The sequence below is a fragment of the Chelonia mydas genome, chromosome 6 (genome assembly GCF_015237465.2).
Source record: "Chelonia mydas isolate rCheMyd1 chromosome 6, rCheMyd1.pri.v2, whole genome shotgun sequence".
NCBI classification, from domain to species: Eukaryota; Metazoa; Chordata; order Testudines; family Cheloniidae; genus Chelonia; species Chelonia mydas.
Genome location: NC_051246.2, coordinates 72,416,679 through 72,429,950, shown reverse-complemented (window position 1 = coordinate 72,429,950; position 13,272 = coordinate 72,416,679). Strand labels below are relative to the sequence as shown.

Sequence of the window (13,272 nt, the reverse complement as noted above, 5' to 3'; positions counted from 1 at the left end):
GGATGGTCTTCTAGATCAGGGGTTCTCAACCTTTTTCTTTCTGAGGCCCCCCCCAACATGCTATAAAAACTCCATGGCCCACCTGTGCCGCAACAGCTGTTTTCTACGTCTAAAAGCCAGGGCCACCGTTAGGGGGTAGCAAGCAGGGCAATTGCCTGGGGCACCACAAAGCTAAGTGCTCAGGCTTCAGATTCAGCCCCTGGTGGTGGGATTCGGGGGCCCTGGCTGCAGTCCCATGTGGCAGGGCTTTGGGTTTCTGTCCTGTGCCGTAGCAAGTCTGATGACAGCCATGCTTGGTGGACCCCCTGAAACCTGCTCGCGGCACCCCGGGGGGCCTCGGGTCCCTGGTTGAGAACCACTGTTCTAGATAATACTTAACCCTGCCTCAGTGAAGAGGACTCTACTAGATGTCTTATTAAGGTCCCTTCCAGTCCTGGGTTTCTATGATTTCCTGCTTTTTGGTAGCATGCATTAAATAACACTGTTGTTGTACTCTGTCTCCTCTCCCCTCCCCTCTGCCCCCCTTCTTTTTTGCAGTTACATCAACCAGAGGAATAGAGAATGGAACATTGTGGAGTCCGAGAAGGCTCTAGTGGTAAGGAATGTTGAAGCAATTCTTGGGCTACAAGAAAAAAAGGAATTTTCAGGGGAGTGGCGGGTAGCTAATTATATGGTGAGGTTTACCACATATTATTTTATCCTACAAGATGTTCTTTAAAAACAAAACTCAGAAAGTGGCATTATAAAGAAATTACATGCCCCTCCCATGACCAGCCACATTCTTAGCAGGTTTCCATGGTGGTTGTAATAGTAGAATATTGGGTGTTGCATGAGTCAGAAATCAGACTTACGAAGGTATAGTAATGGAGGGAAATACTGCTCTGCCCTGTAGTGCTTTTCATTCAAGGGACTTCAAAGTATTTTAACAAACACTAATTAAGCCTCACAACATCCATGAGAAATATGCAAGTAGCGTCTCCACTTTGTCTTTCAGGGAGTAGAGCAGGGGTCGGCAACCTTTTAGAAGTGGTGTGCCGAGTCTTCATTTATTCACTTTTAATTTAAGGTTTCGCATGCCAATAACACATTTTAACGTTTTTTAGAAGGTCTCTCTCTAAGTCTCTATATTATATAACTAAACTATTGTCGTATGTAAACAAGGTTTTCAAAATGTTTAAGAAGCTTCATTTAAAATTAAATTAAAATGCTGATCTTACACCCCGGCCCGCTCAGCCCACTGCCGGCCTGGAGTTCCGTTCACCTAGGCTGGCAGCGGGCTGAGTGGGGCCTGCGGCTGGGACTCCAGCTGGCAAGGGGCAGGCAGCCAGAACCCCAGACCGGCAGTGGGCTGAGCAGGGCCGATGGCCGGGACCCCAGACTGGCAGTGGGCTGAGCGGCTCAGCCTGCTGCTGGTCTGGGGTTCTGTCCGCCGGCTCCTGCCAGCCAGGGATCCGGCTACCGGCCCCGCTCAGCCCGCTGCCGGTCTGGAGTCCCGGCCCTGTCCACATAGAGTAGGTACCTACCTTCTCCCTGGTTCTAGCCATTCTCTTCCTCTCTCTGCACTGACATGAGGGTGGGAGTGTGCTGAGAACAGGCTTGGGGTTGGGGTGCAGGGTCTGGCCAGGAGCTAGAATGAGGGAGGAGGCTCAGGGTTGGAGCAGGAGGTTTGGGTGTAGAGCGCTTACCTGGGCAGCTCCCATTTGGTGCAAGGGGTGCAGGAGGGAATGTGGGGGACGGGGTGTGCAAGAGCTCCCGTTTGGTGCTCAGGGTGGGAGTGGGAATGTGGGGGGTGCAAGAGTCAGGGCATGGTGGGGCTGGGTATGTGTGGGGGGTGCTGGAGTCAGGGCTGGGGTTGTGGGGAGGGTTCAGGGATCAGGGCAGAGGGCTGGGTGTGTGTGAGGAGGGTTCAGGGGTCAGGGCAGAGGGCTAGGGTCGTGGGGATGCTCCCAGCCCCCTGCCCTGAGCGGCTCACGGCAGGGAGCTGGAGGGGATATGCCCTGATTCCCACCCCCTTCCCCAAGGCCCCCAGAGCAGAGAGCATGCTGCGGCTCTGCTTTTACCTCTCCCGCTCCGTGGCAAGGGCTGTCAGCTGATCAGCCGCAGGGAGGGAGAGGAGGAGGGGCAGGAACCCAGTTGGGGGAAGAGGCAGGGGGAGGGGGAAGCTTGCCTGCCCTGCTAGGAGAGAGCGATGGAGGGAGGGCAGAAAAGAGCGGGCCGGGCAGGATTTTTAGTGGCACGCTGCTGTCTGCCCGGGTCGGGCAGGCAGCAGTGTGCCATTAAAAATTGGCTCCCGTGCCGTGTTTGGCACGCGTGCCATAGGTTGCCGACCCCTGGAGTAGAGTGATTGGAGTGTAAAATTTGTGGATATGATCTAGTAGAGGTTATTGGTGGTGCTTGTTGTCTTTCTAACCTTGATGCTGCAGATGGCTATGATGTCTGTGTTGGGGTTGACAAAGACGAGAGAGGTGAACGTAGTGAGGTATGTAAGACTGTTCATTGCTTCTTCTGTAGGCTGAAAGTCACAATATGAAAAACCAGCAAATGGACCCTTTTACTAGGCGGCAGTGCAAGCCCACGATAGTTTCCAATGTAAGTATAACACTGAAGTCAGTCCAAGGCAAGTGGAGGATGGTTGGGAGCAGTGCAGACTGTCCGTGTGTGGAATAGAAAGGAAAAGAATAAATATCCTGTTGTGTCACAGTCAGGAAGGACTATTGGGAACAGTTGTCCAGATACAACGGTGATACATACTCGGACCAGGATCAATACACCCACTGCAAGGAAAAGGTGTTATAGCCCATTATTCTTAGCGAAGTGTATCGGATTCGTGATCTGGACATGGGCATGGAGGAGCGGGGAGATGATGGTGCTTTGGAACTCACTAGTAAATTCTTATAGGACACCTTTGGGTCAACAACCTGCTCTGTATATAACAACCTGCTCTGGTATAGCTGCAAAGTCTCCCTGTGTAACGTAATATATGTTTTAATGCTTAAAATATTTAGTTGAGTGCATAGTTTCCTAAAACATCCCGGGGGGAAGAGGGGGACTGTGGACTGGAAAGCAGTGACCCTGAAATGGATTTAGGGGTCATAGTGAACAAGCAGCTCAACATGACTTCGTGGTGCAATGCTGTGGCAAAACTGGGCTATGTGATCCTTGTATAAATGGGAGTAGGTGCAGGGAGGGGTGTTTTACCTCTGTATAGCACAATGGAATATTGCATACAGTTTGGGAGTCCACAGTATAAAAAGGATGTTGAAAAGTTGGCGAGGGTGCAGAGAAGAGTCACGAACATTACTGGAGGACTGGAGAAGATACCTTACAGTAAGAGACTTAAACGTATCAAAAAAGATTGAGGTGACTTGATTACAGTGTACAAGTACCTTCTATGGGGAGAAAATACCCCATGCTAAAGGGCTCTTTAACGTAGAGGAGAAAGGCATAACAAGATCCAATAGCTGGAAGCCAAAGCCAGAAAAATTCAAATCGGAAATTAGGCACAATTTTTTTTAGCAGTAAGGGTCATTAACAGTTGGAACGACCACCGAGGGAAGTGGTGGATTCTCCCTCTCCTGATGTCTTCAAATCAAGCCTGGATGCTTTCCTGGAAGCTGTGCTTTCACCAAACTCAAGTTATTGGGCTCAATACAGGGGTAACTGTGTGATATATAGGAAGTCTGACTAAATGATCTAATGGTCCATTCGGGCCTTAAGCTCTCTGAATCTGAGCATTTTGAGCTTTAATATCAGGACAGATCTCGCATGGGTATCACTAAGGATATGCAGTTGCTCACTGTCTCTCTTGCTCATAGTCCAGGGATCCTGCTGTCCAAGCTGCCATCCTCGCCCAACTAAATGCAAAATATGGATCTGGTGCTTTACCGGATGCACCAAAGGACATAGGCAAGGCAAGTACTGCATCCCTCCTCTGCTGTGTTCCTCCACCTTTTTATTTAGAATCCTGCAGTTTAATTTTAAGGTACTATTATTATTTATTTGTATTATCATAGTGCCTTGGAGTCATGGGTATAGAGAAGTGTTGTATTAATTGAGATGGAACGTATGGGCCCAAAGAATTGAAGGTTTTAATATGACGCTATTACTGTCCAGTATTAAACAGTGTTACACAAGGTTTGGGGTACAGAGACCTTAGCCTGCTTAGTACCATGGCGCAAACACCATTAAATGTCTTTTAACCTTTTATTAAAAATACAGAACAGAGGGGGGAAAAAAGAGAGCATTTGAAATGTAAACTATTAAGGTTTTCATGTTAACAACCTTCCTTGTACCTTCTTGCTGGAGAGCATTTTCAAAAAGAAACCTTTCCACCCCCTCTAATTGGCAGGGCGTTACATGGCATTAAAGGTGGTAATAACTGTCCTTTTGGAGGAAAGAAAAGAAGTTAGTTGAGCTGCTTTTATTTACCTTTTGGTTACAGCAGTGTTGCGAAATACACAGTCTTAGCCGGCTAAGCCAGTCTTTTATTAGACAGAAGGAAAAAGGAGAGGGATAGAAAAGAGAAGAAAATGAAGTGGGGGAGGGAAAGGACACACAAGGGGACAGGGAAGACAATCTTGTACCCCAGGTGGTGGTCAAGAGTCAGGTGGAGATGGCAATGTCATTTGGGTCCCTTTTGCTGCTGCCCCCCACTCCCAGTCTGGGGACATATTTTCAGGATTAGGATAATGAAGGCCTAATGGTTTCATGGTAGATCTCAAGGTCTGAGAGATGGTGAAAATGGCAGCCCTGATGGTGAAGCTTGCTCTTTCCTGTTCTCCAGTCTTTTAGCCAGAGTCCATATTTGTCCTTCAATTGTTTTTTCCCCCAAAGTCTTTTAAAGACCCCCAAAAGGGAGTGGTGGGGCAATACCCCATCCCCTCATTATTTTGTTCACCCATTAGGCTTAATTTTCTACATACCCATTTTGGTTAATTGATTTCCAGTTCCATACTTCTCTTGTTTACCAGGCGTGATCTTAACATTGGCCTGGAGTTATATCAGCAGGCCTTTTTGGTTGGACTAATTCAGTCTCTGTCTCCGTTTTGGACCTCTTTTTATCTGTTTGTTTGTTATAGGTTATTGTGACATTTTGTGAATTTTCACTCACTTTTTACAATTAAGCTCATAATTAGGATAAATGTGTAGCCTCTGTTACAACAGAAGGTCCAGATTGAACATGTTGGTGGCTAATAAAACGTTCTCATCTCTTTCTGTGACTCTACTTTGTCAGATTTGTGCTGCTGCTACTGCTGAAACTTTGTTTAAATTTCAGGGTCAGGGGAAGGACAAAGACGTGAACTCAAAATCAGCTAGTGACCTCTCAGAGGACCTGTTCAAAGTGCATGACTTTGATGTGAAGATTGATCTCCAGGTTCCCAGCTCAGGTGGGTGTCTCTTATGTATGTGTAGGGAGGTGATTTTCCAGTTTTTGATAGATTACAGAAGTATGTGGACCAGGGCTGCCAGTTTTAGTTGGGAGTCAGCTGCTGTCTGGATTAGCAGCAGACTTGGGAATGGGACTTGCGGGCTTTGTACTGTAGTTCTGGCAAATACGTTTAAGAGAAGGTGCTGTACCACAGGAACATCTGTGACTTTGCTTTGAGATTCATGTTACTAGTAAAACTCTTGGGGCACCAAGACAGTAGCCTAATGAGGTAAGGAGATAAGATGTTAATTGTAGCAGTGAACTTGTGGCTACCTCTCTACATAGTCTTTTTGATGGTGGCGTTTGTTTATGCACTGCCAGCAATCGGCTTGGGACTCATAGGAAGACAAGACCCCTGTCCCAAAGAGCTTGCAGTCTAAACAGACAACTTTATAAATGTAGGGAGTGGGTGGGGGTGTAACACAGTGTGAATAATGAAGATTAACTTGCATCAAGTTGCTGGGAGGACTAGAGCTAGCAAGGGTCTCAGAAGAGGACCATGGGGCTGATCCAATATGGAAGTTCCTATGTTGTAGTTTCAGGAGGGAAATGAAAGAGAACGTCAAGTCATGGCAGAACAGGCCAAGAAGGGCCTTGTAGGCATAAGGGTCAGAGTGGAAGAAGTCAGAAAGATGAGTTGAAGGACACACAAGGGGGTAGTGGGAGTGAAGGGCTTGGGAGGAATGAAGTGAGCAAGGGAGGTAAATCCAAAGTAGAGCCAAAAGGTAGACAGTGCAGTGTATGCCACGGCAGGGAGCTTAAATCTAATGTAAGATTGGGTGACAAGTTGGGATTTTGCAAAATGTGGCTTTTACTGCTGAGGGAGAACCAGTATAGGGATCTGAGTGTGACTGTATGTGTTCAGAGCAGATAGATTCTTTGTGACGTTGCATTTTGACATTAATGTGTTGGATGAATTGAAGGAGAATGAGATGGGCGTCAGGGAGGTCAGAGGGAGGGAGGTTGCACTAGTCAACATGAAAAAACTCAGCTTGGACAAAGCTTTTTATTATGGAAGTAAAGAAATGTTGCATAGAAAACTTGACTGGTTTTACCCCCTTGTGAGGTCTGTCCTGTGTCTCTGCTATGCTCATGTAACAAATGTCCTTCATTGTCAGAACACTGCAATGCAGCATGTGAGACAGCAACATTAGTAACTTCAGAGTAGTTTCTTCTGGAGATGGAAGCATTGGTGGCAGAGAGCAGGTTTAAGAAGTGCAAAGTCAAAATTGAACATGCTTGTCATATAATTGGAAATGCCTTTAGTTCAATGTACTATTACTTTAACTAATGTTTAGCAGAGAAGCTAACCATATTTCCAAGGTGAAATTGTCACAAAGAAGCTTGGTTTATTTTGTGGCAGGAAGGTTGAAATCTCTTCTCTCCTATCATTACCACCAAGCAAAAGAACTTCCACTTTCATGTATTCTAGCACTGACTTTCTGTTATTTCCTCACAGAATCTAAGACGCTGGCCATCACCTCCAAAGCTCCACCAGCAAAAGATGGTGCCCCTCGGCGATCACTGAACCTGGAAGACTACAAGAAAAGGCGGGGGCTTATTTGAGCATACCCACTCCGCTGCTTCTGATCCCGCATGCTCCATGACGATGTCCCAACTTCTCTTCTTCCTTCCTTTTCCGTTCCCCTTCTGGGTTGGAGCAGCAATGGAGCTGGGAAGAGACTCTTTAAAACTGCCAGTCATCTGTAACATAAACCATTTGACTATTTACTGTATAGACCTCCCTTCTTGCCCTTTCACAAATGTGGATCTGTGCTATTTGGGGTTCTCCCACTTTTTAGTTTGATTTTATTTTTATTTTTTTGTTTTTATTGTTGATGCAGCTCGTTGTGTTCAGTATTAGCCTCAAGTTGGGATTTCTGTAGGAATCTCTTTGGTGGTGGCAGCATCGGCACTTGGTGATCTCTCCGTACATACCACCACAGGCATGGCGAGTAAACATTGGCACAAGACCTTTGTGGCTTGAAGGTCATCTGCACTTTCTTCCTCCTCTTCTTCCTCCTCCTAGCTCTGGAGAAGGGAAACTTCAAAAACTGGCTTAGGTTCAAAGTGTAAATTTTTTTGTGGGGGGAGGGTGTTACGTGACTTTTTTTCAGGTGTTTTTTTTATCATTTTTTATGCTGCAGTACTATTTGTATCAGTCTGTCACATTTCTTTACGGCTGTTTTTGAATTTCTATCAGCTGTATTTGAGCATCTGAAATTGAAAGAAAGAAACTCATTAAATGTGATTCTTACTAAACAGGCCTGGCTGATATAGCTGTGTACCTTCACATTCCCCTTTTTACTCACACATACTTGTTGAGAGTTCCACAAAGTGCTCTTGTGTGAGACTCGTCCTCTGTAGATCTGTAGAGTATCTTGAGTCTCCTGCTGTAACTGAATGAAGTAGCTCCTTCTGGGATGCCCCTGGGCGCTCATGAGGTAGGCTCCTATATTTCTTCTACAAATCCAACTAATCGTTCAACGTCCCATCTTTCTCATGTCACCTTGTCCTTACTGGGCTCCAATCTGTTTGTGGTTTTTGTTTTTTAGCTTTGTGAGCAATTCTAAACTAGGCTTTAAAAAAAAAAATCAGTTCATATTGTGTGGAAGGGGAAGGACAAGGTAGAAACTGTACTGAAAATGTCTGAGGGCAGTTGCTGATACATATTTTCTATATATAAGTGGTACAGGTGCAGTAAAACACTAGCACAAGGATTGTGTGGCTTTATGGAATGTTTGACTAGAAACAAGATGACTGCTTGATAATCACTCAGGTGTAAAAATCCAAGTGTAAATATAAGTGGCATTTAACAAAGAGCTTTTCAAAACAAATACAGCTGAATATACTGAACTAAGAACTAAATTAAAAAAGCATTAGAGGTCTGACAATTCAGAGACCCTGCTTGAGTTAAGCACCAAAGCATGAGCTTAAGTGCTGAACAAGTAAGGATGCTCTTCTAAATTGAGTCTTGAAGGAACGGAAGATCCTGACACCTCCTCCTGGAGTGCTGTAGCATTATTTTTCTAAGAGCTGCATATAGTGGTTATATCTAAACCTGAGTCTGACTCTTGGTGACTTACTTGTTGGATCCTTAATGAAACTTTAATCTAGCTCTTATTTTAATTTCCTTTTGTTAATTTTTTAACAGTAGTTTTAAAGAAGTGTCATGTAATTGTGTGAAAATTGATATAATGAACTGTGTATAAAAAAAATTCCACCTCTGAAGCAGCTCTTATTTGCTGTGTAAACAAATTGTGGACTTTTTAATAGCTTATTTACTAGATAGTCCATAGCTTTGGAACTCCTTTATGGACTATTGTGTAAATATGTAATCATAGACTTTTTCCTGATCGTCTGTCTGTAGCAACTTCTCTGGAGCTGTTGTGGGCTCTCATTTACATATGTCCTTTTGACATTTTTTTAAAAAGTGGATTTATGGAATCTGCCATTATAGCTTTGTACGAGACATCATGATCCACTGGATAGATATGCATTTGATATCATTTTGGTTTTGCAGCAACTACAATGATGTTACAGATATGTAATAAAAAAACTTTATTTGCAGTAGACGGTTTCCCAACTATCAAAATTTCTGAAGATTTACAAAAATAACTGCAAAATTGTGCAAGGCAAAACTTGAATTGCCTACAAAAATTACTAAAAACTATTGTGGGGTACAATGACTACAGAGAAACTTTTTACTCCTCAGTTCTTTTTACATGCTTTCACTTGATGTGCCGTTTCATCCCAGAGTAAACGTCTGCAACTGAGTTACAAACTAAGATACAGACTTTATAATAAAAACAGTGATGAGACCCTGATATTGTTGTAAATAGTACATCTGCTTTGTTTTCCCACATGAATTAATGGAGTTTATCAAATTAAAAAGATGGGTGCACACAGTGAATTTAGTGTGCAGAACTTGTAAAGTGGTTATGTCCTGAGCATCCCCAGTTATCAGCTACCACTTGCAACCTTCTGGAAGTCTGAATGGTTTCTGCGGAAATACTGTCGAACAGAGGCAATAGCCAAGGAGTTACTGTATGCAAACCACACTCTGTGTTGAGAATAATGCATCAAGGGACTCCATTTCTTGAATAGTTACAGAACTAATTGTGTATGAAGATGTAATCTTATTTTTGCTTTTTTAAGTGCATGTAAAGGTGAGTGACACCTCCCGTTCACTGGGAAGGGATGGGTTTATTTGTTTTTGTTTCATTGGTGTCCTAGCTGAGTTCATTACAAATGTACAGACTTCTATAAATAAACTTGGTTGGTTGGTTTAATAAGATTGATCATGTTTAATCCCTTGATATGGGGCACTCTGGTCTCCACATGCTTGGAACCTGTGTTTTTTCCATGTTCCTATGCATTTTTGTCCATAACATGACTTGAAATGATTAAAAAGCCCAACATTATAACATACTTATTGAAAAGCGCTGCTGTTGTTAATGGTAAAATGGACAATTGTTTTCTGAGCAGCTCTCTACTTCTGGGTACAAGAAAATCAAGTGTGGGCTCCTTGATGTTATTAAGTGTTGAGTGAAGTAGAGTCACTGGGAAGGATAGTTCACTATGATTTATGCCTTTCTATTGTCCTTCACTGCAGACCCAAACTTACTTCTGTTCATTCCACAGAAACCTGAGCTACTCTTTTCCCATCTCATTATTTGTCAGAAATGCTGAACCATGAAACTGAGGTCAGAGAAGCTATTTAAAGAAATGGATGCCCCATCACTTAAACTTCCTTCAGTTTTATCTGGCTTGTCTCCTTCTGGCTTGCCCTCCGTACACACAGGTCCTTGTCTGAAGAGAGCTGTCATGAGACTAGGGGGCTTATATGGTGGACACACTATTGTTTTGGTAGCATGTTTGTTTCCTTGACATTTTCTAAATTGGTCTAGAGACTTCTCATCAAGGAATCTTTTTTGAAGAAAACAAATCTGCAGAAACTGACCCTATCTCACTAAATCCGTTGGGAAAATTGTGTGTCTGGATCATCTGCTAAGTTTGCTATTTATAATAGTTTGTCTTGTCACTTTTAGGTAGGTATATACCTATTGGTCACTGTTGAACTCTTTAAAATACATCTGTGCTTTTGTCTTCCTGCTGAATTCAAAGTAAATGCACTTTTAAAATGCTAAGTGGAATCTTGCAGCATCACAAGACTTCTGGCAGTTTTCATGAAGGCAATATTTGGGGGTGTGGGGCGTTAACTTTTTTTGGCGTAAGTAGGTAAAATTTGAGTCAAAGGGGGGGTGCTGGTTCCCTGAAGAAAGAACTGGCAGTAAGAGAAGACAAACTTAAGTGTTCAATGAATAGCACATGTAAAGTGGAAATGATATGAGGGTTACAGTGTACAACAATGGATCACTGATCATACATGTCAAGAAATAGACCATAGGTTTCCAAATTCTTTCTCTTGATATGCCAGTCTCCCCAAGGTATGCAAATTCATATGTCCGGTCATCTGCTTGAAGACATGTTGTTGCCTTCCATCCTGGGTCTTTTTCCAGTGGGGTTCCAGAGGCATTGACCGACACTATTTAATATTTTTATCCATGACCTAGAAGAGAAAACAAAATCACTGATAAAGTTTGTAGATGACCCACAAATTGGGGGATGTTGTAAATAATGCAGAGAATAGGTCACTGATTCAGAGTGACCTGGATTGCTTGATGAATTGAGTGCAAACAATGTATTTTAACGTCACTAAATATAAATGCCTTCATCTAGGAACCAGGAATGTAGGCCTCACAGGATGGGGGATACTATCCTGGGAAGCAGTGATCTGAAAGATTTTGGGGCTCTTGGTGGATAATCAGCTGAACACTAGCTCCCAGTGCGCCATCTAACATTTTGACAGATTAAAGGAGACGCAACAAAGTCCACGAGTGGTGCTTAGCAATGGTATGGGAAAAGAACCCAATGCACAAGCAGCAAACCTTCCAGTGGCTACAGGTCCACTTGTGAGATGGAGGTTGAAGCATACTCTGCTTCCTGGCTTGCCTGCAGGCCTCAGCCTGGGCTCTGTGATGGCACTCCACAGTGACTGCACCAGCTTTAACCCGTCGTCTTCAAACTGAGCAATTGTGGGCAGGATTTTCCCAATGGGAATGCTGAATTTCTTGAGACCTTGCTTGACCTTGCTGCTGTATTGGCACTTTGGCCTTCCTCTGTGTTGCAGGCAGTTCTTAAGAGCACAGCCTTTGGCATGCAGTCCATGTGTCCCAACCAGCAAAGCCTGCGAACATCCAGCGTAGTCTGCATAGACTGTAGGCTGGTTCTCTCAAGGATCTTGTTGTTGGTGATCTGTTGGTCCTAAGTAACTCCAAGGATTTTTCTAAGATATTGGAGATGGAAACGGTTCAATCTTTGCTCCTGCTTGGAGTATGTAACCCAGCTTTCACAATCCTAAAGGAGGGTACAAAGGACACCAGCCTGATACATGGACACCTTTATGTTCAGGATTAGTAACTTGTTGCTCCAAACACTTGATTAACCCGGACAATTGTCTGTAGATGGCTCTGTTTCACTTGTAAGTCTTCCTGTATACGTGTGTGCTGGCAAGTGGGTAATGAAGTCTTACAGTGGCATGTGATCGTGTCACCTGAATGGATTCCATCTTTAACCTGGTGCTTTCCATTGAGAAGGAGGGGGTGGGAACCTAGAGAGGGACAAAGGATGCCGCCTAATGTAAAAGATATATAAGTGGGTGGAACAGAATAAAGAGAGGCGGCCATCATGAGAAATCCCCTAGCTACCACCTGAGCTGGAACAAGGGCTGTACCAGGGGAAAGGATTGTGCCCAGACTAGAAAGGTGTCCGGTCTGTGAAAGAAACTTATTGAAACATCTCTAAGGGTGAGATTTTATCTGTATTCAGTTTTTATTACTGTACTAGACTTAGACTTCTGTGTTTTATTTTATTTTGCTTGGTAATTCACTTTGTTCTGTCTGTTATTACTTGGAACCACTTAAATCCTACTTTCTGTATTTAATAAAATCACTTTTTACTTATTGATTAACCCAGAGTATGTATTAATACTTGGGGGGCGGGGGGGGGGGGGGGCAAACAGCTGTGCATACCTCTCTATCAGTGTTATAGAGGGTGAACAATTTATGAGTTTACCCTGTATAAGCTTTATACAGGGCAAAATGGATTTATTTAGGATTTGGACCCCATTGGGAATTGGGCATCTGAGTGTTAAAGACAGGAACACTTCTGTAAGCTGCTTTCAGTTAAGCCTACAGCTGTTAGGGGACGTGGTTCAGACCTGGGTCTGGGTTTGCAGCAGGCTAGCGGGTCTGGCTCAAACCAGGCAGGGCACTGAAGTCCTAAGCTGCCAGGGCAGGAAAGCAGGAGCAGAAGCAGTCTTGGCACATCAGGTGGCAGCTCCCAGGGGGTTTCTATGATCCAATCCGTCACACCAGGAACCTATCCTTGCAACAAAGCCCGTTGCCAATTCTGTCCACATATCTATCCAAGGGACACCATCATAGGACCTAATTACATCAGCCACTCTATCAGAGGCTCATTCACCTGCACATCTACCAATGTGATATATGCCATTATATGCCAGCAGTCCCCCACTGCCATGTACATTGGCCGAACTGGACAGTCTCTACACAAAAGAATAAATGGATACAAATCTGACATCAAGAATTATAATATTCAAAAAGCAGTCGGAGAACACTTCAACCTCCCTGAATACTGAATTACAGACCTAAAAGTCGCAATTATTCAACAAAAAAACTTCAAAAACAGACTCCAGTGAGAAACAGCAGAACTGGAATTAATCTGCAAACTGGACACCATTAAATTAGGCTTGAATAAAG

At 43.9% G+C, this 13,272-nt stretch overlaps 1 protein-coding gene across 1 annotated transcript in view; it reads left to right on the top strand.

Moving 5' to 3' along the window:
* Positions 1-9,720, top strand: part of RTF1 (RTF1 homolog, Paf1/RNA polymerase II complex component) — a 55,636-nt gene extending 45,916 nt beyond the window's left edge. Inside the window, exons 14-18 of the mRNA XM_007055775.4 lie at positions 538-595; positions 2,512-2,589; positions 3,816-3,911; positions 5,276-5,387; positions 6,888-9,720. Coding sequence (XP_007055837.1) covers positions 538-595; positions 2,512-2,589; positions 3,816-3,911; positions 5,276-5,387; positions 6,888-6,994 — 451 coding nt within the window. The 3' untranslated portion in view covers positions 6,995-9,720. The remainder of the gene's footprint in view (positions 1-537; positions 596-2,511; positions 2,590-3,815; positions 3,912-5,275; positions 5,388-6,887) is intronic.
* Positions 9,721-13,272: the final 3,552 nt, after the last annotated feature.